This window comes from Macaca fascicularis, chromosome 13 (genome assembly GCF_037993035.2).
Source record: "Macaca fascicularis isolate 582-1 chromosome 13, T2T-MFA8v1.1".
NCBI classification, from domain to species: domain Eukaryota; kingdom Metazoa; phylum Chordata; class Mammalia; order Primates; family Cercopithecidae; genus Macaca; species Macaca fascicularis.
The window spans coordinates 91,550,906-91,575,179 of NC_088387.1; the positions used below are offsets into that span (position 1 = coordinate 91,550,906).

Sequence of the window (24,274 nt, forward strand, 5' to 3'; positions counted from 1 at the left end):
GGCAGTTTTGTCTTTTCCATGGCCCTGGTTGTAATAGCTCTCATTTCGTTTCTAACTGAGCTTATTTGGATCTTCTCTCTTCATTTTTTGGTTAATCTCACTAATGGTCTATCAATCTAATTTAACTTTGCAAATAGCCAGCTTTTTGTTTCATTTATCTTTTGTATTTTGTTTGTTTCAGTTTCATTTAGTTCTGCTCTGATCTTGGTTATTTCTTTTGTTCTGCTGGGTTTGGGTTTCGTTCTTGTTTCTCTAGTTCTTTGAGGTGTGACCTTAGATTGTGCTCCTTCAGACTTTTTGATACAGGCATTTAATGATATGAACTTTCCTCTTAGCACTGCTTTTGCTGTATCCCAGAGGTTTTGATAGATTGCATCACTATTATATTTCAGTTCAAATAATTTTCTAATTTCCATCTTCATTTCATTGTTGACCCGATGATCATTCCGGAGCAGGTTATTTAATGGTCCGTGTATTTGCATGGTTTTGAGGGTTCCTTTTGGAGTTGATTTCAGTTTTATTCTGCTGTGGTCTGTGAGAGTACTTGATATAATTTCGATTTTCTCAAATGTATTGGGACTTGTTTTGTGGCCTATGATACAGTCTATCTTGGAGAATGTTCCAGGTGCTGATGAGTAGAATGTATATTCTGCAGTTGTTGGGTAGAATGTTCTGTAAATGTCTGTTAAGTCCATTTGTTCTAGGGTATAATTTAAGTCCATTGTTCTTTGTTGACTTTGTCTTGATGACCTGTCTAGTGCGGTCAGTGGAGTATAGAAGTCCCCCACTATTATTGTGTTGCCATCTGTCTCATTCTTAGGTCTAGTAGTAATTGTTTTACAAATTTAGGAGCTCCAGTGTTAGATGCATATATACTTAGGATTGCGATAGTTTCCTGTTGGACCAGTCCTTTTATCATTATATAATGTCCCTCATTGTCCTTTTTAACTGGCTGTTGCTTTAAAGTTTGTTTTGTCTGATATAGGAATAGCTACTCCTGCTCACTTTTGGTGTCCATTTGCATGGAATATCTTTTCCACCCCTTTACCTTAAGTTTATGTGAGTCCTTACATGTTAGGTGAGTCTCTTGAAGACAGCGGATACCTGGTTGGTGAATTGTTTTCCATTCTGCCATTCTGTATCTTTTAAGTGGAGCATTTAGGCCATTTACATTCAATGTTAGTATTGAGATGTGAAGCACTATTCTATTCATTGTGCTAGTTGTTGCCTGAATATCTTTTTTGTTTTCCTCATTGTGTTATTGTCTTATAGGTCCTGTGAGATTATGCTTTAAGGAGGTTCTATTTTGGTGTATTTTGAGGATTTTTTTCAAGATTTAGAGCTCCTTTTAGCAGTTCTTGTAGTGTTGGCTTGGTAGTGGTGAATTCTCTCAGCATTTGTTTGTCTGAAAAAGACTGTATCTTTCCTTCGGTTATGAAGCTTCTTAGTTTCGCCGGATACAAAATTCTTGGCTGGTAATTGTTTTAAGAAGGCTAAAGATGGGACCCTAATCCCTTTTAGCTTGCTGGGTTTCTGGTGAGAAATCTGCTGTTAATCTGATAGGTTTTTCTTTTACAGGTTGGTTTCCTGATGTGTTTGCCTTACAGTTCTTAAGATTCTTTCCTTCATCTTGACTTTAGATAACCTGACAACTATGTGCCTAGGTGATGATCTTTTTGCAATGAATTTCCTGAGTGTTCTTTGAGCTTTTTGTATTTGGATGTCTAGATTTCTAGCAAGGCCAGGGAAGTTTTCCCTGATTCTTCCCTCAAATATGTTTTCCAAACTTTTACATTTCTCTTTTTCCTTGGGAACACCAATTTTTCTTACGTTTTGTTGTTTAACATAATCCCAAACTTCTGGGAGGCTTTTTTTTCTTTTTTCCCATTCTTTTTCCTTTGTCTTTGTTATTTTAAGCCTTGTCTCAGCTCTGAAGTTCTTTCTTCTACCTGTTTGATTCTATTGCTGAGACTTTCCAGTGTACTATGCATTTCTCTAAGTGTGTCCATTTCCAGAAGTTTTTTTATCTATGCTATCTATTTCTCTGGATAGCTTTCTGTCCATATCCTGTCACATTTAAAAATTTCTTTGAATTGGTATTCACCTTTCTCTGGTGCCTCCTTGAATAGCTTAACACTCGACCTTCTGAATTCTTTTACTGGCAATTCAGAGATTTTGCCTTGGTTTGGATCCATCACTGGTGAGCTAAAGTGATATTCTGGGGCTCTTAAAGAACCTTTTTTAATCATATTATCAGAATAGTTTTTCTGGCTCCTTCTCATTTGGATAGACTATGCCAGAGGAAAGACTGGGGGCTCAGGAGCTGCTGTTCTGATTCTTTGGTCCCATGGGGTGCTCCCTTGATGTGGTACTCTCCCCCTTCCCCTGGAGATGAGGCTTCCGGAGAGCTGAACTGCAGTGACTGTTATTTCTTTCCTGGGTCTAGCCACCCAGCGGAGCTACCAGGCTTCTGGCTGGTTAATGGGGAATGTTCGCAGAGTCGTGTGATGTAATCCATTTTCAGGTGTCTCAGTCGTGGATACCAGCACCTGATTGGGGAGTGCACTCTGAGGGTCCTTGGTTGTAGTTTTGTTTAGTGTGCTGTTTTTTGTGTTGGTTCACTTCCAGCCAGGAGGTGGTGCTTTCCAGAAAGCATCAGCTGTGGTAGTATAGGGAGGATACAAGTTTGCCCTAGGGCCGTCTGGATAAGTATTTGGGTTTCTCAGGTGGTAGGAGGGACAATAGAGCTCTCAAGAAATTTATGTCCTTTGTCTTCAGCTATTAGGACAGGTCTCAGAGAAAGACCATCAGGTGAGGCCAGGGTTAGGCTGGTCTGAGCTCAGGCTCTACTTGGGCAGGGCTTGTTGTGGCTGCTGTGGGGGATGGAGGTGTGGTTCTCAGGCCAATGGACTTAGGTTCTCAGGAGGATTGCGGCTGCCTCTGTTGTGTCACACAGGTCGCCGGGGAACAGTGACAGGCCACACCCAGCTCCCATGCAGCCTGAAAGGCTGGTCTTACTCTTCCGGTGTCCCCTCCAAGTTTATTTCCAGGCAGCCGGTGAGCAGGGCTGAGAACCTGCTCCAGGCTACAACCCCCCTCACTGAGAAAGCAAGCAGGCCTTTCAGGTTTTGTACCTCCCAGTCTGCCGCATCTTCTGTGATCATATCTGCACTCCCTGTTTGCCACCTTCACCAGATTCTGTCCAGGAAACTTCACATTCCATCAAAGTTGTTACAAAGTTCAGCTGGAAGATTCCTTTTCCCTGTGGTCTTTCCCCAATTGCACTGGCAGTCCTCCCCAAGGACTCCTGGGAGACAAAGTCAGAAATGGCTTCCCTGGGAATGAGAGTGCCCACAGGGCTCTCCCCACTGCTTCCTCTACCCCTGTATTTTGCTTGGCTCTCTTAAATTCATCTCAGCTCCAGGTAAGGTCAAATCCATCTCACATGATCTGGACCTTCAGGTTCCCCTTCTCACACTTTGGTCGCTCACAGATTTTTGGTTGTCTCACGGAGCCTGCAGTGGCAAGCTGCTTCCTTCAAGGGGTCTGTGGATTCTCTCAGCTTTTATGTTTCTGCAGTATTTCTTGGATCGAAAGCCCACGATGTGAGTCTCTACAGGCTGCTCTGTCCATCCGAGTCAGAGCTGCGAGTTAGTTCTGCCTCCTACCTGCCATTTTTTCCCCCTGTCCTTTCTTATAAGGTCACTCATCTCTTTCATGAGGGTCTTCATTCTTACAAGCTAATTTCCCCCAAAGGCCCCACCTTCTAATAAATATGTCACATGGGAGATTGAGGCTTCAATATATGAATTTTGGGGGAACACAAACATTCACTCCACAGCAACATCAAAACATTCATTGTAGTAGTAACTTTTTGTTTAAATTCAGTTAGAACATGAGAGTCAACATCTGGATGAGTAGTTACTGATCCTAAAATTTAAGCAGGGAGAATCACAATACATGAGGGGTAAATAAGAACTTTTAGTGGGTTGAACAGTGTCCTACCAAAATACCTGGCCACTGGAACTTAAGACTGTAATCTTATTTGGAAATAGGATCATAGCAGATTTAAGGTAAGGATTGAGATGAGATCATTGTGGATGCAGGTGTCATCTAAATCCCAAAAAGTGTCTTTACATATAGAAATATAGTGAAGACAGAGGCAAAGGTTGGAGTTACGCAGTGACAAGCTAAGGTATCCCAGGAGTTGCTAGAAGCTAGAAAAGGCAAGGAAGGATTCTCCCCTACAGCCATGGGATGGGTTTGTGGACCTGTCAGCATCTTAATTTTGAATTTCTAGTCTCCAGAACTATAAGAAAATGAATTTTTTATTGTTTTAAGCCACAAAGTTTGTGGTAATGTTTTATGGCAGTCTAGAATACAGTATTCATTAAGAAATATCTAATGACAAGGATTTTTTTTTTTGTAGTCTTGATTTTGGGGAAGAAAATTTCTTCTAAAGTTTTATTGTAGTTTTGAATTATAAAGTGGTATATTTTGAGAAGAAGGAAGCATGATAACCCAACTATATAGAAATAGCTATATATAAAATGGAGACTTTTAATTTTCTGAATCTGTCTGAACAGGTGAACTGCAGGTTCCTATGGAAAATAGGTCCCTACGGAGCTGCCATTTTACAGCAGTTACTACAAACTACAGAGATCTGTTCCTTAGTTGAGGAACAGAGGCTATGATAGTAGTTCTCAAACTCTAGTTGCCTAAGAATACTTGGGGAATTGAAAATGAGTCCTGGGCTTCATTCCCAAAGACTCTCCCTTAGTTTGTATGGCTGGGATGAGGCAATCAGTATTTTAACAAGCACTCCAAGAGGTTATGATCAGATACAGGGGTTGGAAAGGCCACACGGGGAAATACATATTGGGTTATGGGGATGGTTTTCAGCAGAGAGGACCATGGGAAGTTGTATTCAAGAGCTGGGTTCTGGAATCACACAAAATACTAGGTTTTTTTTTGGCTTAATTCCACTCCTTGCTGATGTATGGCCCTGAGAAACATACACAACCTTGGGGAGGATTAATTGAGATTATCCTAAGTAAGTGATCAATGAATGTTGCCTATTAAAATTATTTTAAAATTTACTTAAGGCAACAACAATTTTAACTTACATGATAGAGTGAATTACTAAGTAATAACAGTTAACTACCATAACTTGTGCTCATATAGTAGGAGATTTGTTTAGGGCATTGGAAATAGTTTATTCCCACTTTGGAACCTGGTAGATAAATCTTGCTAGATATGATTTTGGATAACTCTGGGACACGAAATGACTAAGGATTGGAGGGAAAAACTTAAAGGGAAGAAGGCAAAGATAAGCTCTGCCGATACTGCAATTTTGCCTGAAGATCCTGGTGGCTTCTAAGTTTAGTACTCAAAATGAATTCTTGCTGCATTTGGCATGCTCAGCTTATTAATGACAAAGTTACGTACCTGGGCTGGGTTGAATAGTGTCCTTCCTGACCTCTAATTCAGCCCAGTTTCTCAGTTAATCCCAAACCTTTATTCACAAGGAAAACAACCAGAAATTCTTTTAAAAATAGGTGCACGAGTAAAGTATCTTTTTTATTAGCACTAAAATATCTTGTAAAGTTTCATATCTGTAAAAACCTTCATCGGTGGGATAAGACAGAAAGTGAAAGTGGCAAGGAATGCAGACACCTTATAGAGGTTTACTGACTAATGCCAGGGTGAGCTGGAGAGCAGATCTGGTGGTCTGGAGCCTGAATCCTGAATCCAAAAGAGAATGCTATGGTCTTGGTGTTAGAGCCATGTGGGAAGTAAGTTTCATATTACCATCTTTTCAACACCAGTATTCACTCAGCTAGGGCTATAATTACCAGCAAAATTTTTATCTAGTTCTAGTGTCTATAAGTAGTATATAAAGATACAAGGTTAATGTATAATCAAAACTAGTGGTTCTCAACCTTTTTCCTACTCCTAGCAGCTCACTAGGGCAGAGATGCTCAACCAGGGATTATGTAGGAAGATGTGTTTGAAAAATTACCCAAGTCATTACGTGGACTATTCTTGGTCTTCTAAATTCCACATATCTAAAATAACATTAAGAAGCCATATAGCTCTACTATAGCACTTGTTACCTGACTTGTTACCATCTACATGATAGCACTTGTTACCAGACACCTGGCACTAGAGATCCTAATCACTGCAATAAGGCAAAAACAAAAAAGGGCATACAGATCAAAGTAAAACTTTTTATTCACAAACTATGATGTAGAGAATCCTTAGGGGTCTACAAAACTACTAGAACAGGTAAATAGATTTAGCAAGGTTACAGGATACAAATTCATTATTAAATCTATTTCTGGATACTAGCAATGAAGAACTGAACACTGAAATTTTATTTTTTTAACTTTTAGGTTTGGGTGTACATGTGAAGGTTTGTTACATAGGTAAACACACGTCATGAGGGTTTGTTGTACATATTATTTCATCACCCAGGTATTGAGTCCAGTACCCAATAGTTACCTCTTTTGCTCTTCTCCCTCCTCCCACCCTCCTCTGTCAAGTAGACCCCAGTGTCTGTTATTTCCTTCTTTGGAACACTGAAATTTTAAAAACACCATTTACAATATCAAATTTATGAAACACTTGGTAGTAAATTTTATAAAATATGTGCAAGAATGCAAACTATAAAACATGACTGAGAGAAAGACACATAAATGGAGAGATATACCATGTTCATAGACTGGAAAATTCAATATTATTAAGATGAAATTTCTCTACATTGCTCTATAGATTCAAAGGAATCCTAATAAAAACTTCTGGTCTGTTTCTGTGTATAAATTAACAAACTGATTCTAAATTTTATATAGATGTGCAAAGGAACTAGAATAAGAAAACAATTTTGAAAAAGAAAAAGGTGGAGACTGGGCATTAGCTGCTCATTTCAGGACTTACTATAAAGGTTCAGTAATCGAGACGATACTGTAGGAAAGTTAGACATACAGATCAGTGAAACAGAACGGGGTCTAGAAACAGATGAACACAGAAAATCTTTGTGAACTGACTAGGCAACAGTTTCTTACACAGGACACTGAAGAGCACAAATAATAAAGTAAAATTGAAAAATTGTACTTTGTCAAAATTAAACACTTCTACTCTTCATAAAACAGTATTAAGGAAATAATAAGGCAAGCCACAGATTGTAAGAAAATGTTTGCAAACCAAATATATTATAAATAACTTTTATCTAAGATATATAAAACATTCTTACAAGTCCATAATAAAGTAACCCCATGTTTTAAATTGGATAAAAAATTGGAAGTAACCTATCACCAATGAAGGTATATGAAAGACAAGCCCAGGAAAATATGCTTAAAGTAACACTTTAGTTACTATTAGGGAAACATAAATAAAACCACAATAAGATTCTAATATACATTTACTAGAATGGCTAAGTTAAAAAGGCTAACAGTATCAGGTTTTGGTGAGGATGGTGAACAAATGGAACCCTCAAATACTACTAATGGAAATGTAAACCAGTCTACACACTCTGGAAAACCAGAGAATGACAGCATAGGTATGTGCCCAAGAAAATATATGCCCATACAAATTTTTGTATTAATACACAAATGTTTGTAGCAATTTTATACATAATATCCTAAAATTGGAAATAACCCAGTTGTCTATCAGTCCGTGAATGGTTAAAGAAATTGTGGAATATTCCACACAATGCAATACCAATCAGCAATAAAAGGGAATAAACTACAGATTCATGCAGCAATATGCATGAAACTTAACAGCATTATTCTAACTTAAAGAAACCAGACACAGATGACCACATACTGTATAATTCCATTAATATGAAAATCTAGAAAACGCAAAACTATGGTGACAGAAAGCAGATCAGTGGGTTCCAGGGACCAAGGTCAGGGAAGGGGCCTGACTGCAGAGGTACATAGAGAACCTTTGGGGGTGATGGACATGTTTCATATTTTGACTGTGGGTAGATATGTGGCTCTATGCATTTAACAAAAGACATCTAACTGTACACTTAAAATGAGTACATTTTACAGCAAGTAAATTCTACTTCTAAAAGCTGTTTTATTAAGGCATCTCAAATATTTGCCCTAAAAAAATTTAAGTGATATAATATCACAAATCTGTAATATGTGCTATAGTCTAAACAGAGCTTTCTAAAAGGCTACATGGATTCTTGTCAAACCAAAATGTTAGAAAACATTAGAGTTTGAAACAAATGTATTCACATGTATGATTTCAATTTTTTTGGTATTAGAATTTATTTGAAACAAGATGTTTTCCTATTCATTCAAATAAGCATTAACATATCCCACAAGGTTTTCATTATTATTTTGCATCATTTTTCCTTTCCTGGTTCATGTAAGATATAATTCCCTAATTAAGGGATCACTTTAAGTGTAAGCTGACATTTAAAAATTTCTAGGACGTTAATTTCCTTCAGGGTCACAAATAATAACTACCATGTTTTCTTGATACTGTCTAGAAAGGGAAAAGGTTGCATCAACATACTTCTGAAGCAGTTACAAATAGTTCAATTAGAATTCACAGAGAAAAGAAGAAAAATATTAGAAGTGAGAGACAATGTGTTTTGCAATCAGTATTTTAGAAGCATAGAGCTCTAATTTATTAGATTACCACAGTAGTAGCAGGGCTTAGGTGTATCAAACAAAACAAACACATACACACATTCTTGCACCCTTCAATTCCTCCTGTAAAACTCAGAGCAAATATTACAATGACAGTGTGGCATCTAATCTGTTTGGTTCAGATTTGAAGGATGTATTTTTGCTTTTAATCAATGCTATGATACAGAAACTCAACCCATTTGGAAACTGGTTTAAATATCCATTTCAACTTTCTCCTGCTAAGTACTCCCTCAACCAGCAACCAAAATACAACAACAAAACCTTCACTTACTGTTGCAATTCAACAGCAACATTCCCTGTCAGCTGTGCACATGGTGTGACAGCTTGTATCAAAATCACCTTTGAGTAGCTTCTAATTACTCACGCACAGTTCTTACAGATGAAACTGGCCTGGGTAAACTGTGAAGGGTAACTCAGTGGAGACTACAACTCTCCCTCTGTCTAGTGCCTTCTACTCATTTCCAAGGTAGGGAAGGGTCTCATTTCAATCCCTTACACAAGCTGATCAATTCACTGATTATACTCCAACGTGAATAGATGTCGTAAGTCTTGATCATTCAATCAGTCTTAAGATATAACTGGCAAGTAATCTGATTTAGTATTCTTGATGTATTTTTTGCAGTATATAATGCACCTTTCCCAGATAAATTCCTTACCACAGACTCAGAAAGTGCATAAGCCAAACTAGATTTGAAAGCCCAGTTCCTAAGGTTTTATTTCCTTTCGCTTTACACATTTATATAAGTCTTATGGCCAAAGGCTTTTTGATGTGTGGTATCCCTTTTCTCCCAGAAACTTATTTGAGCCTATTAAGCACATGTTTTGGTGGAAGTATGTAAGCTTTTCGGCAGGGAATGAAGGCTACTGGGAGGCTTTGGTAAATTCCTGATCACTGGCCAAAAGCAGCCCCTTAGTACTGTTCAACATACATATTTCCTTAGTCCATTCTGTGTCCCAATTGCTTGGATTTGAGGACTTCATGACTCTGCTTTTCTCAAAAACTTCCAATAACTTCCTCACCATCCTTCATTCTCATCCTATTTCACTGAGAAAAATCAATAAAAAGAAACTTGCACAAACTTGTACCACCCTATCTACTCTCCTACTGCTGTGTGAGTTCGTACACTTTGCCTTCTTTTCTTTATAAGGACGATCTGTCCATGCACGTATTTAGGGCCAATCCCTCCCCCTACGTCCTCTATCTCACCCACTCTTGCCTACTCAGGAACAGAGCCCCAGCAGTTACCCTTTAATCAGTCATTCTGTCTTGACCATCAACATACGATAACTTCTCCCATCATTCCCTCTTGGCTCACCTCTCCTTCTAGTGACCACTCATCTCTGTGCTCACTTACACAGCCAAACTTCCTGAGCTGTCCATACTCACTGTCTTCAATCCTCTTCCATTTCTCTCTTGAACCCATGCCATTAGCTTCTGCCCTCATCACTCCACCAGAAGTGTCCTCGGTGACCTTTATGTACCAAACCCAATGCCTCCCTCCCTCTTGGCTTCCTGGCCACCTTACTCTCTTGGCTTTTCCCCAACTTCACAGGCCACTCTGAAGTCTCCTTTACGGATGGCTTGGTTCTCTGATCCCCAATACTGTACTGCCTACTATTAACTAGGCTGGGATCTTACTCTTCTTCATCCACACTCATTCCCTAGGTGATCTCTTTCAGTCTTGCAACTTTATCATATGTGGTCATGCCTACCAAATGTGTATCTCCTGCCTCTCTCCTTTCTAGACTCACATATTTACTAATTTCATAACTCCCTATGGATGTCTAATAAGTAGCTCAAACTTAACATGGCCTAAATGGAACTGCTTTTTGACCTTTCCCCCAAAACCTGTACTTCCCACAGTCTTTGTTGCAGTTAAAAGGCAAAACTGCCTTTCCTTCAATTCAGGCCAAGAACCTTGCAGTCACACTAGTTCCCTCTCATTTTCTTATACTCCACCCATCAAAAAATTCTATTGCTTCCACCTTAAAATATATCCAGAATCCAGCCATTTTTTTTTACAACCTCACTAATTTTACCTCACTTTCCACTTCTCTTTCCTGGAGTATTATAAATACTTTTCTAATTGGTTTCTCTGTTTGCCCACCTCCCCGACCCACAGATTTTTCTTAACATTACAGCCAGAGTAATCCTTTAATAACCTTAATCACAATCTTATAACCCCTCCCCCTTCACCCTTTCTCCTCAGTGGCTGCCCATCTCGGAGAGAACACCAAACTCTCTTGGTGGCCTATCTGGCCAACATTTACCTTTCTGCCCTCATTCTGTGCTACTGTTCACGTGACTTGATCTGGTCTAGCCACACTGCGTTTCTTGTTCTTTGAACACACTAGGCACACTCTCATCTCAGGCACGTTACTGTTCCTTCTATAAGGGATCCTCTTCCCCCAAATTCCTCTTTTCAGGGGGGCCCTGACTACCCTACTTCAGTCTTCCCTCTTCCTAGATTTATTTTCTCTGTAAGCCCCATCATCTGACACACTATAAACTTTACTTATTTATTGTCTGAATTTTTGTTTATTTTATTCATTGGGGTATTCCTGTGCTGCTTCAGTGAGCTCAGGAAATATATAAATTGAGTAAGCAGAAAAGGGGAAACTGAGCTGAGCTTCTCTCTCTGGGGTACTTCTTGGCAGAGAGCCTAAGAATAGAGCCTTCCCTAACAGCCTGCAGTAGAAAGGTACATTATGAGAGACTGTCACTGGAAAGTAATTGTGATTAATGATCCCCCAGACCATGGCAGAGAAGGCAGACAGGAATTTATGCTTCTGCTCTGGAGCATGAGACATTCTTTGCTAAGCCTTAGATAGATACTCTGCAGTTCTGCCACTATCTGTGCAATCACTATATTATTGTTAAAGCACTGGGGTTCTTCATGAGTTGTCAGGTAAGCTGAGATAATAATGTTTCAGAGGATATGGTGGGAAGTCAAGGTCACATGTGTGTGGTGTTAACAGTAGGTCAAGGGCACTAACGGACCAACATCCAAATAGGCACAGGGCGCCACAAGGACAGGAAGCTAGAGACCTCTTCAATGATGATAAGTGCCTTTTATAGGTTTAAAGAGCTTATGTGAGTTTGATATGCTCCTCTTTCCCTCTCCCTTCAAACCCTGAGACAAATACTCTTTAGTTTATGGCATATTTGACAATGTTAAAACATATAGTGTTGTTTTTAAACTAAAAACATTTAGTTTAAAATGTTCCTGACATTCTGGAATGCAATCCCCTGTGCTTGCTTCATTTTCTCTATGATAATAACAGAAACTTCATTAAACATTCCCGAATAAAGTCTCTTCATTAATCGAGGTATTACTGTAGAAGTATTTGTTTCCTAATCAATTCTCAAGACTATGTCTTTAGAACCACCAACCTCCTCACAGAAAGTCTTCATTTTCTACTGTGCTATTTTTTTTTTTCTTTCTATCCATAGAACACATGGGAGTCCCACCAGCTTGAAAAAATATTTCACAGAGCTGGCATTTCTATCAGTGCAGACACGGCTCTGAAAACAGTAATTGCTGCCTTATGGACATGATACTCTCATTTCTACTCTGACCTCCTCCCAGGAGAATCTCTTCTGCAAATGACCACAGTACTTCACTTGAGTTCTGCGTCATCCTCCTCCTATTAGTTCAAGTGGTCTGCTAAGCGATTCATGAACCACTTCCCTCAGCTGACCCAGATGAAGTAAGCTCTTCTTTGCTGCTATGCCCAGAGCCCAGACAAGTTAAGAATCTCAGCCTGACTTGGCCTGTTATCCCTCAGCTTCCAGTCCTGACTCCAAGATGCCTTCTTTCTATAAGTCTTCACCCTACTGACTCAGGTTCCTACCATACACACCACTGTCTTCTGAGAACAGCACACATGGGGCAGAGCAGAGTCAAGGGGAGAGAAAGAAGAGTTAACAACTCTCAGAAACCTGAAAATAAAGAGGATGTGGCTAGAAATGGGACCTCAGAAAGTTCCACATGCTAGAATGTCTCTCCTTTTGCTTTCATGGCACTCCCTTTCACCCTCAACTGAAAGTGTGAGTGTATACACACATACTCGCTGTTCTCTGGGATTTCCTAAAACTGGAGCTAAATTATAATTAGGACAAATTATATAGTTTATTTTCAGGAAATAAGAATAGCTCCATAAGTACAGACTGATTTAATTTAATATGATTTATCCACTTGTGTATCAAGGTCTGGTGGAATTTGTTTTTAACACCGGAGGATTGTGAATATTAAGATCATCTTTATATTCACAGATCTCTCAGGTATTTAAGACCTTGTTGTCTGAATAGTTATATAAGCCTAGTTATATGCAGCAAATTAGAATATATGCTTTGGTTTCACAGAATTAATTCATGTAGCTTTATGATGTTCACATACAGCAATGCAAACATTCTCATGCACATATAATGAAGGAGGAAAGACTATAAAAGGACCAAAAAGAAAAAAAAAGGGCAAAAAGGTCAGAAGAAAAAGGCTAATGAGTCTGTCGACTACTGATAGGACAAAAAAAAAAAAAAAAGCTAAAAGTAGAAGAGCAGGTAGTGAAGCCAGAATTTAACAAATTAAGGGAGGAATATTGGGGGAAAAGATGATCAAGGAAGAAGTGAAAAAAAAAAAATTAAGCTCAGTATTTGGTATCTATTACATGGACAGCATTAAAAAAATAGAAGAAAAGCATAAGGATGGTAACAGGTGAGGAAATAATAACAGTTAAGTCCAATAAATTTTTTAAAAAGTTGTATTCATGTCTGTGTAGGCCCTTAATTCAGAATATATATCTATGATTTACTTGTTTTTAATAACACTGAACTTCTGGTAAAACAGAAAAGACATTAAATGTGTTGGACCAACCAATTGGAATGAAAATTGATTCCCAAACCCAAGTAACACAAGAATGTACTAACTCTAAGCTCCAATATTTTAATATAAAACAGAATCCGTATTGTTTTTAATGACAGCCTGTTACAGCACTTGAGATACTCTTGAATTTAGCAGAGTGACATCAGACCTAGGCTTATATAACTATTCAAACAACAAGGTCTTAAATACCTGAGAGATCTGTGAATATAAAGATGATCTGAATATTCACAATCCTCTCTGGTGTTAAAAACAATTTCCACCAGACCTTGATGCACAAGTGGATAAATCATATTAAATTAAATCAGTCTGTACTTATGGAGCTATCTTAATCAGAAGGAAATTTAATGAAAAGTGTTAGCTTAGAGGAATACTCTAATTATTATAGGCTAATATTTGTCCACAAAAAGAATTTGTTTCAGGATTAGACAGAGACCAGGAGAAGCCAGAGGCATCAATTCAATAATGGAATGCCTAATTAAATGATAATGAAATCCTAATTATAATGTATTGCTTTGCCCTGCATATAATTTATTTAGCACATTGCTTTTCACAGGGTTTATTAAGGAAACCTAAAAAAATGCAATTACTAAAGAAGGAAAGAAAAAATCAGTAAACTAAAACTTTTTAAGAAATAGAGGAAGTAAGATGTGACAAAGTTCTAGTTATTAAAAAATGCAGGGGGTATGCTGTGTTCAATTTGTACATGTAGAAACTGCATATTTGTCCTATATTCTTCAAAAAATTGGTTATTGCCCTTATGTGCTTAAAATTATGTTAAGACATGCATTCATCACATCAAAAGTATCGATAAAGAGTTAAGTAATTGCTCACTACATCATGGTTATGATAATGATTATAAGTCCTGTGCTAGCTACAGCTACCATGGGAGATTTAAAGACATGGAAGCAATCCTTGCCTTTCAGAAGTTTATAATCTAGTTGAAGTACAAGATATAAACATGTGAAAAGTTAAGTAATAACACAGGAAATGAATACAAGCTAATATAAAATTTTAAGAGAAGTGAGGTGAGTGTAGGAGAGAATGAACACTATGAGTTCAAAGGAGGACAGGATTACTGTGGGCTGAAATGCCTAAACAGCTCAGCACACAAAAAGGCTATCCTGGTATAATACATGCATAAACTAAGTCCTTGAGATTTAGAAGAAACTGGGTCTTCACTATGGAAAATACATTCTAAAAGAATCAAGTGGTTATGGAAAAACAAGTATCAGAATGGAGTTCAAAGTCATTCTCATGAATATATGGGGATTTAATATATGATAAAGGTAACATCACAAATCAATGGAGAACAACAGATTAAGTACACAGTGTTGGAGAAAAATGAAACCAGATCCTCACATCGAACAACACATGTAAAGGACTCCAGATGGATAAAGCTGAAATATAAAAAATAATTACACAATTAACAAAAGAAAATGGAGACGAAGTAACAAGGAAGGTTTTTAAAAACAAGACTTCAACAGCATAGGTTGTAAGACAAAAACTTTTTGATTACACTAAGAATTTCTGTTCAATGAATATGTAATAAAATAGAACATACCTGCAATGTCTAAAATTGAACAAGTGATTATATCTAGAACATAAGAACCAGTGCGAATTAACAAGTCACTATGGTAATCCCAATAGCAATATAGACAAGATATAAACAGGAATGGATAGATGAGGAAACCCAGAAAATAACAGGCATGTGAAAGTTGTTTGTAATCTGACAAAACCAAATTAAAATATACCTATTTGACTGGCAAGGATTAGAAAACTGGATGATACCAAGTGTTCATAGGAATGAGAGGAAACAGGCACCCTTGTGCATTGCCAGTGGGTGTTCAGAGAGGAGTATCTATTATGTAGTATAATTTGGGGCTGGTCAAATTCAGGTTACCAAACCCTATGACTTGGCAGTTCTACTCTTGGACATACAACTGTGTGTCACTTGACAGGGATATGTTCTGAGAGATGTGTCATTAGGCAATTGTTGTCATGGGAACATCATAGCACATACTCACACAAACCCAGACAGCATACAGCCTATGACACACCTAGGCTATAATGGTATGGCCTATTGTTCCTAGGCTACAAACCTGTACAGCATGTTACTGGACTGAATAGTGTAGGCAATTGTAACATAATGCTAAGTATTTGTGTGTCTAAACATAGAAAAGGTACGGTAAAAATACAGTATAGAAGATGAAAAATAGTATACCTCTATAGGGCACTTACCATGAATGGAGTCTGCAGGACTGGAAATTGCTCTGGGTGAGTGAGTGAGGGTGAGTGAACGTGAAGGCCTAGGACATCACTGTACACTACTGTAGACTTTATAAACACTGTACACTTACGCTACACTAAATTTATTTTAAAAACTTTCATCAATAATAAGTCAACCTTAGCTTACTGTAACTTTTTTACTCTAAACTTCTGAAATTTTTTTTTTTTTTTTTTGCGATGAAGTCTCACTCTGTCACCTAGGCTGGAGTGCAATGGTGCGATCTTGGCTCACTGCAACGTCTGCCTTCCGGGTTCAAGTGATTCTCCTGCCTCAGCCTCCCAAGTAGATGGGAATACAGGCGCCCGCCACCATGCCCAGTTAATTGTTGTATTTTTAGTAGAGATGGGGTTTCACCATGTTGGCCAGGCTAGTCTCGAACTCCCGACCTCAGGTGATCCACCCGCCTTAGCCTCCCAAAGTGCTGGGATTACAGGTGTGAGTAAACTTCTAAATGTTTAAAACCTGACTCTTTTATAACACTTAGCTTAAAACACAAACCTATTGTACAGCTGTACAAAAATATTTTCTTTCTATCTTGATTCCATAACCTTTAATTATAAAAACTTTTTACAAAACTTTTTGTTAAAAACTGAGACACACACACACACACACACACACACACACACACGCCTAGGCCTACACAGGGTCAGGATCATCAATATCACTGTCTTCACCTCCACATCTTGTCCCACTGCAAGGTCTTCAGAGGTAAAAACAAGCATAGAGCTGTCATGTCCTATGAGAGCAATGCCTTCTTCTGGAATATCTCCTGAAGGACCTGCCTGGGGCTGTTTCACTGCTTTTACTGTAAGCAGAAGGAATACACTCAAATAACAATAAGAAGTATAGTACAGTAACTATGTAAATCAGTAACATAGTCATTTATTATCATTACTTACGGTATATAATTTTATGTGCTACCGTTTTATACAACTGGCAGCATAGTGATTTACATCAGCATCATCACAAACATATGATGCTGTCACTAGGTGATAGAAATTTTCTAGCTCCATTATGATCTTATGATCCTGCCATCATATATATGTTTCGCCACTAACTAAAACATCATTATGTGTTGCACGACTGTATATCCCAAAGGAATTCTTACACAGGTACACAAGAAGGCATCTATAAGGATACTTCCTGTGATGCTTTTTTAACGGAGACAGTTGGAGGCTACATGGGTGTATGCTTTTAGGAACCTGAATAAGCGACATGTGGAAGGGACACAGCATGAGAAGCTGGTCGTCGGAAGCCAAGCACTAGACAGGCTCAAAATAACACAAATGTATCTTTAAAACAAAATGCTAAATGAAAAGGTGACATAGGAATATAAAACAAAACAAAAACATTTCACAGAAACACAAAGACCCAAAAGAGATACACGTTACATATATCAGAATGACTGCCTATGGAAGAAGAAATGGGAGTAGTATATAGGGATAAAAGAGATCAAGTAAAAAATAGTAAGAGAAACCATGCTCAAGACCAATAATGATAATGCCCTGTAAAGAGGATGACTATTCTTCTGAACCTGAGGTCTTCATTAAGTAATTAAGAGTATTCTTAAATAATTAATAGACACTTGAAATACAAATCAGGCCCTTTAAAATAACCACACACACACACAAAATCTTTAGCTACATTATCCCCTCAAATAATGGCATATTTAGAAAGGAAGAGCTAACACACAATTTTCAAAGCAAGGATTTAAAGGTCAACCTCCCACTGCCATGGAACACTACATGTTTAATACACATCATGGGAAAAGGAGGAGGGGATGGTTTGTCTGAGCCAGTGAAACCCATTATAAACTGGAGTACTACAAGTTCCTAGGACAATATTATTTATATCTCTTTGGTTAAGTGCATCATTTTAGTTTTTGGTTGTAGATCAAGTGATACAATGGAAGCCAAATATTTTAAATATAGGAATGCCTCTGTTGTGACCTCTCAGTTTCCCTTAATTGTCACATATGAATCTATTATTTTACTACAAAGGCATCTGAACTCCAGAATTTGATAAGGTGTATTAGTCTGTTCTCACAGTGCTATAAGCAAATACCTGAGACTGGGCAATTTATAAAGGAAAGAGGTTTAATTGACTTACAGTCCTTCAGGGCTGGGGAGGCCTCAGGAAACTTAAAATCATGACTGAAGGAGAAACAAACATGTTCCCCTTTACATGGAGGCAACAAGGAGAAGAAGTGCTGAGCAAAAGGGAGGAAGCCCCTTATAAAACCATTAGATCTCGTGAGAACTCACTAGCATGAGAACAGCATGACGGTAACCGCCCTCATGATTAAATCACCTCCCATTGGGTCCCTCCCACAACATGTGGGGATTATGGGAGCTACAATTCAAGATGTGATTTGGTTGGGGACACGGCCAAACCATATCACAAGGTATATGTGGTCGTCTTTCTGTAAATCTCACAGCTCTTTATGTGGACCTCTCTTATAGCACTTAACCATTTTTTTAGTTTATGTTAAGTGTTACTGTCAAACCACAACAATTTCTTGGATTAGATTATATACTCCTCATGGGCAGGCTGCATGTCTTGTTTTCATATTCTCCATGTTGCTTTGAACATACTATGCACACAAATACCGGTTGGAGGAATAATTCCTTTATATTTTGATGACTAAGAAAAAAGAAACAAACTGACTGCCAAATAGCATGCTAAGTACTTTCTCGTAAGATTTTATTCAATATTCAACCCCATGAAGTGGGCCTTGATATTTGAAACTCAGGTTGAGTAATTTATAAAGCCTGTAAGGGACAAGGTAATGGTTCTAACCTAGGTCCAATATTGGGAGATAATTCAGAATTTCTCACTTCAGTTTCATCAACTGAAGGTTAGAGGGATTAAGTGATTTTCCAAAGATGTTTAGAGTTTGCTGAGTAGAAGGACTACATTTAAAAACCAGGCTTCCTGCCTCCCAGCTTCAGTTGGCCCTTTCCATTACATCAAAGGACTGGAGCAAAGTCCTCCAAATTGTGCTTTGGTGTTCTCCATAAGCACAGTTTTTAAAAGTTACAATCTGGAAGGATGCAGCTGGTCTTAACATTATCTTTTCAAAAGTCTCTCAAAACATTAGGTTCAGCAGCAAAAGTGTTTTAGGCAAACGGTACACATCTTAGTTTTATCACACTGCAAATCTAACTGAAATTCTTTCTACTTCTGAAACAAAACACCAATTAACATTTACCCACAGGAGAAGAAACACATTGTTCTGAGAATGTGTCCAACAGAAAAGCACTAGGCTAGGGTATGTTTTCCTGCATATCGTTCTGAATGGAAAAGCTTTCCATTACTCTTCCAGGTATGATTATGAATATCTAATTCTGTTTAAAAGAATTATGGCCCACATGTGAATTTTTAAGTGGTTCCTTCATTTACCTGCAATAAAGTGAGAAATTATATGGTTGATTGCATTCTCAGGGTGAGCTATGTTATCTTTTATTCCAATGAATTTACATTGCTTGGAGTAACTTTGCTACTTAATATGAATAAATCTCTTCTTCATTAAAAAAAAAGAACCCAAAACTTTTATATCCAGTCTGACAGAGAAAATTAAATGTTTATAAATGAGTAGGATGACCACACAAACTAATATTCTCCTGTGATCATTAATCTTTTCCTACAGTTTTATCTTTACGGTGCTGCCACTTAGCCAACATTCTCATGAGAACCCATCAGTGGCTCTTGGGGTGACATCTCCTTTTCTCTCTACAGAATTTCTGTTATAGCTGGCTCAGCTAGAGTCCTGGTACAACTTCAGATTTCTCTGACTTGATTCTCTTCACATCTTTCTTTAGATGCAGCCTCCAACATTCTTATCCATGGGTATATATGTGAAAATATTGCTCACACTGAGAAGGTTAGGAAAGACAACTTGGTAACAAAAGTACACTCAACAAGACTCACTCAGAAACATTTGATTGCACATTTAAAATGAAAGCTAAGCTTACATTCTGGTGTGCCTTTCAGTCTAGAGAAGCAGCTCAGTGATTCTAAGGCTGTTTCATATACTGTAGCAGATGCAGCTGGTTAGAGCTCACTTAACAGTGGCAGTGGGGTAGGGGTAGGGTGCAGATCCTGCCCTAAACTCTAAGGTCAAAGTCGGTTTCATGTTAATGTGTCTATGCTCAGGGGGTTCCCTGAGAAGATGTCATTCTAGATCCTATCAGTGTTTAGGGTTTAAAAGAAGTCATAGAATCAGGTCTAGACTCTGATGAATATACTCAAATGAGAACAAATACTTGATACTGCCAAATATAGTTGTAGACTTTAGGAATTCATCATTCAATGATATGGAAGGAGGAAGCTTTTAATCTCATAATTTTTTAATGCATATAATTTTATTTTCTAGAAGGAATTACAAGGAATTATTAATAACTATCTTTTGGAAGAATAATTTGATGGGTTAGGAGAGGGCAGCTTTCATTTATTTTGTTCCTTTGTATATGTGAATTATTTTAAAGTTAGTGTGTCTTATTTTTATCATTTTTTTTTAACTTTTATCTTAGGTTCACAGGTACATATACAGATTGTTACATAGGTAAACTCATGTCACAGGGGTTGGTTGTACAGATTATTTCATCACCCAGGTACTAAGTGTAGTACCTAATAGTTATTTTTTCTGATCTTCTTTCTCCCATCCTCTGAAAGACCCCAGTATCTGTTGTTCCCTTCTTTGTGTCCATGAGTTCTCATCATTTAGCTCTCACTTATAAGTGAGAACATGCAGTATTTGGTTTTCTGTTCCTGCATTAGTTTGCTAAGAATAATGGCCTCCAGCTCCATCCATGTTCCTGCAAGAGACAGAATCTTATTCTTTTTTACGGCTGCATGGTATTCCACGGTGTATATGTACCACATTTTCTTTCTTTTTTTTGTGGAGTCGGGGAGACAGAGTGTCACTCTGTCGCCCAGGCTGGACTGCAGTGGCGTGACCTTGGCTCACGGCAACCTCTGCCTCCCGGGTTCAAGCGATTCTCTTGCCTCAGCCTTCTGAGTAGCTGGGACTACAGGTATGCGCCACCACACTTGGCAAATTTTTGTATTTTTAGTAGAGATAGGGTTTCACCATGTTGGCCAGGTTGGTCTCGAAGTCCTGACCCTCAAGTGACCCACCTGCCTAGGTCTCCCCAAGTCCCAGGATTACAGGTGTGAGCCACTGCACCCAGTCGCCACATTTTCTTTATACAATCTGTCATTCATGGGCATTTAGGTTGGTCCTACATCTTTGCTACTGTGAATGGTGCTGCAATAAACATTCACATGCATGTGTCTTCATGGTAGAATGTTAATCTCATAATTTAAAAAAAACTCACCAACTCAATTATTAATAGAAATTTTATTAAATTATATAGGTTTGTTGAGAGTAATGTCTGAGTATGCCATATGGTATTTAGTTCAATGTTGACTTATTACAGACATTTGATAAATATCTGCTGAATGACTGCAGAGCTGTTCTACTTAGCTTACTGAAAATGTCTCAACCTTGTTAACTATTATTTTCATTGAAGTATCCACAGGAGATATCAAACTGTCTTAAAATAGTAACTTTAAACTTATGTGGTACTAATGACTCATATGTCCCTAGTCACCCAAGACAACTGGTGGTAATGGTATCAGATCAGTCAAAAAGTTAAAAAATTAAAATTCCCTTTCATCTGAAATATAGTCAGGCCTCCATCTGTGGGTTCTACATCTGTGGATAAAAAACATTTGGGAAAAAAAATGTATGGCTGCATTTGTACTGAACATACACAGACTTTTCCCCCCTAAATAATATGTACTATTTTATAGCATTTACTTTATAATAGGTGTTATAAATAATGTAAAGATTTAAAGTATACAGGAGGATTGTCAATAGGTTACATGCAAATAATACACTATTTTACATAAGGAACTTGAGCATCCATGGATTTTGCTAACCTTGGGGGTCCGGGGGGTCCTGAAAGCAATCTCCCACAGATACCAAGAACCCACTACAGTTGTATCTGATCTTCAGTAATGTATCTAAGAAAAGAGCTGCATGATCCACTCAGTCAGGAAACACAGAATGGAATGTTACATGCTAAATTCTTACTTAAAAAATTAACTAAGGCAGTTCTACAATGGGTCTTCAAAAAGTTCATGCAAAATGCCTGTTATGAAAAAACTACACATGGATTTCAAAGTTTTTGACACCAAAATAAACTCATACCAAGTTGTTATAACATGTCTGAAAGGATCTAGTTTGAGGCACTAAGAAGGATAAGACATCAAGTTTGAAAAGAACCCCTGTCAGAGCAACATGAATCCTGCTAGAAGTGCAGCAAGAACATCATCAAATTGATGGTGAAGCTTGGATGGAAGAATGGTGAAATTATTGATGATTTATAAAAAGATTATGGAGACAATATCCCAAAGAAATCAGCTGTTTACAAATGGATAATTTGGTGTTTTTTTGTGACAAGGTCTTGCTCTGGTCCAGGCTGAAGTGCAGTGGGGCATTCTGGCTCACTGCAGCCTCAGTCTCCTGGGCTTGAGCTGTCCTCCTGACTCAGCCTCCCAAGTAGCTGACACCACAGGCACATACCACCACACCTGATTTTTAAATTTTTTTTTTGTAGAGACGAGGTCTCACCATGTTGCCTAGGCTGGTCTTGAACTCCTTGGCTGAAGCAATCATCTGGAATCAGATAGTTTGTTTTAAGGGATGAGTCAATGTTGAAGATAAAACCCACTATGGCAAACAATCTACAACAATTTTCAAAGAAAAAAATGCATCTTATTTGTGCCCTAACTGAAGAGGACCAATGATTAACAGCAGAAACAATAGCCAACACCATAAACATCTCAATTGGTTTAGCTTATACAGTCCTGGCTGAAAAATTAAAATTGAGCAAACTTTACTTGATGGGTGTCAAAAGCACTATGCCCAGATCAGCTACAGACTTTTGTCTACTCTCAGTAGAAATTTTTTAAAAGTGCAATTGAGATCCTGAAGCATTTCTTCAAGGAACTGTAACAGGAGATGAAACATGGTTTTCCCAGTGTGATCCTGAAGATGAAGCACAATCAAAGCAATGGCCACCAAGAGGCGAAAGTGGTCCGCTCAAACCACAAGCAGACTGGTCAAGAGCAATGGTCGCTGCAACCATTTTTGCTTGTTCACTTTCTGGAGGCCCAAACAACAATAATATCTGCTTATTATGGGAATGTTTTGTGACAGTGAGTCAAAGCTTTAGCAGAAAAACACCTGAGAAAGCTTCACCAGGGAGTCTTCCACTACCATAACAACACTCCTGCTCACTTCTGTCATCAAATTAGGACAATTTTGCTAAAGTTTTGATGGGAAATCATTAGGCATCTGCCTTATAGATGATATGGTAGATATGGCTCCTGACATCTGTTTCTTAAAATCATAAAAAATATTCAAAGGGTGCCCACATATTTTCAGGTAATAATGTAAAATGAACTACACTGACATGGATAACTTCCCAGGACCTTCAGTTCCTTAGAGATGGACTAAATGGCTGGTATCATCACTTATAAAAGTGTCTTGACCTTACTAGAGCTTATGTAGAGAACTAAAGTTTATATTTTTTATTTTTATTGTTTAATTCTATTTTCCATGAAGTCCTGAGGTGATAACAGATGAACTATTTTATTTCTGCATTAAATCTTTGTGAACTACCTCCTGGAATGCTTCTAGCTTGAGAGTATATAAGAATGGTGGCACTGGGAAGCCAGGGAGAAAGCAAGGAGTTTGGTATTAGACTGTATTTCGGGTGACAGAGCAAATATCTAAAAAATATTATCCAACCCACTTACTGGAGACACAGGTCAGACCTTTGGATACAGGTTACTGAGAAGCATAAATCTGGGAATCATGTGCAAACAGATGACAGTGACAGTCACAATCAGGAAGATACACTCTAAGGGAGTGACTATTAGAAGAGCTGGGCTGGGCATGGTGGCTTACCCCTGTAATCCCAGCACTTTGGGAGGCCGAGGTGAGTGAATCACTTGAGGTCAGGAGTTTGAGACCAGCCTGGCCAACACAGTGAAACCCCATCTCTACTAAAAATACAAAAATTAGCTGGGTGTGGTGGCGGGTGCCTAAAATCCCAGCTACTTGGGAGGCTGAGGCAGGAGAATCACTTGAACCCAGGAGGCGGAGGTTGCAGTAAGCTGAGATTGCACCATTGCACTTCAGCCTGGGTGACAAGAGCGAAGCTCCGTCTCAAAATAAAAAAAAGAGCTGAAGGCAGATGACTGAACTTTAGGGAATGATTTTCACCCCGGAGACCAGTGAAGGAAAGGAAGTCTGCAAAGGAGACCTAAAAGAAAACAGTTATGAGGAAAATCAGCATGATGGAAAGATACTGAAAAATATGTGAAAGGGAAAGTATAAGATAGATACTCACAGAGGTCTAGGC

The 24,274-nt window shown here is 38.2% G+C and overlaps 1 protein-coding gene across 30 annotated transcripts in view; it reads right to left on the reverse strand.

The window, feature by feature from the left end:
• The window catches only part of LCLAT1 (lysocardiolipin acyltransferase 1), a 216,060-nt gene that overhangs the window by 18,787 nt on the left and 172,999 nt on the right, over positions 1-24,274 (reverse strand). Inside the window, exon 7 of one of the 30 annotated variants that reach the window (XM_074012059.1) lies at positions 485-22,521. The exons of the other annotated variants lie outside the window; for them this stretch is intronic. Within the exon in view, the coding sequence (XP_073868160.1) occupies positions 22,361-22,521 (161 nt within the window). The 3' untranslated portion in view covers positions 485-22,360. Of the gene's footprint in view, positions 1-484; positions 22,522-24,274 lie in introns of those variants that run through there. 30 annotated transcript variants of the gene reach the window in all.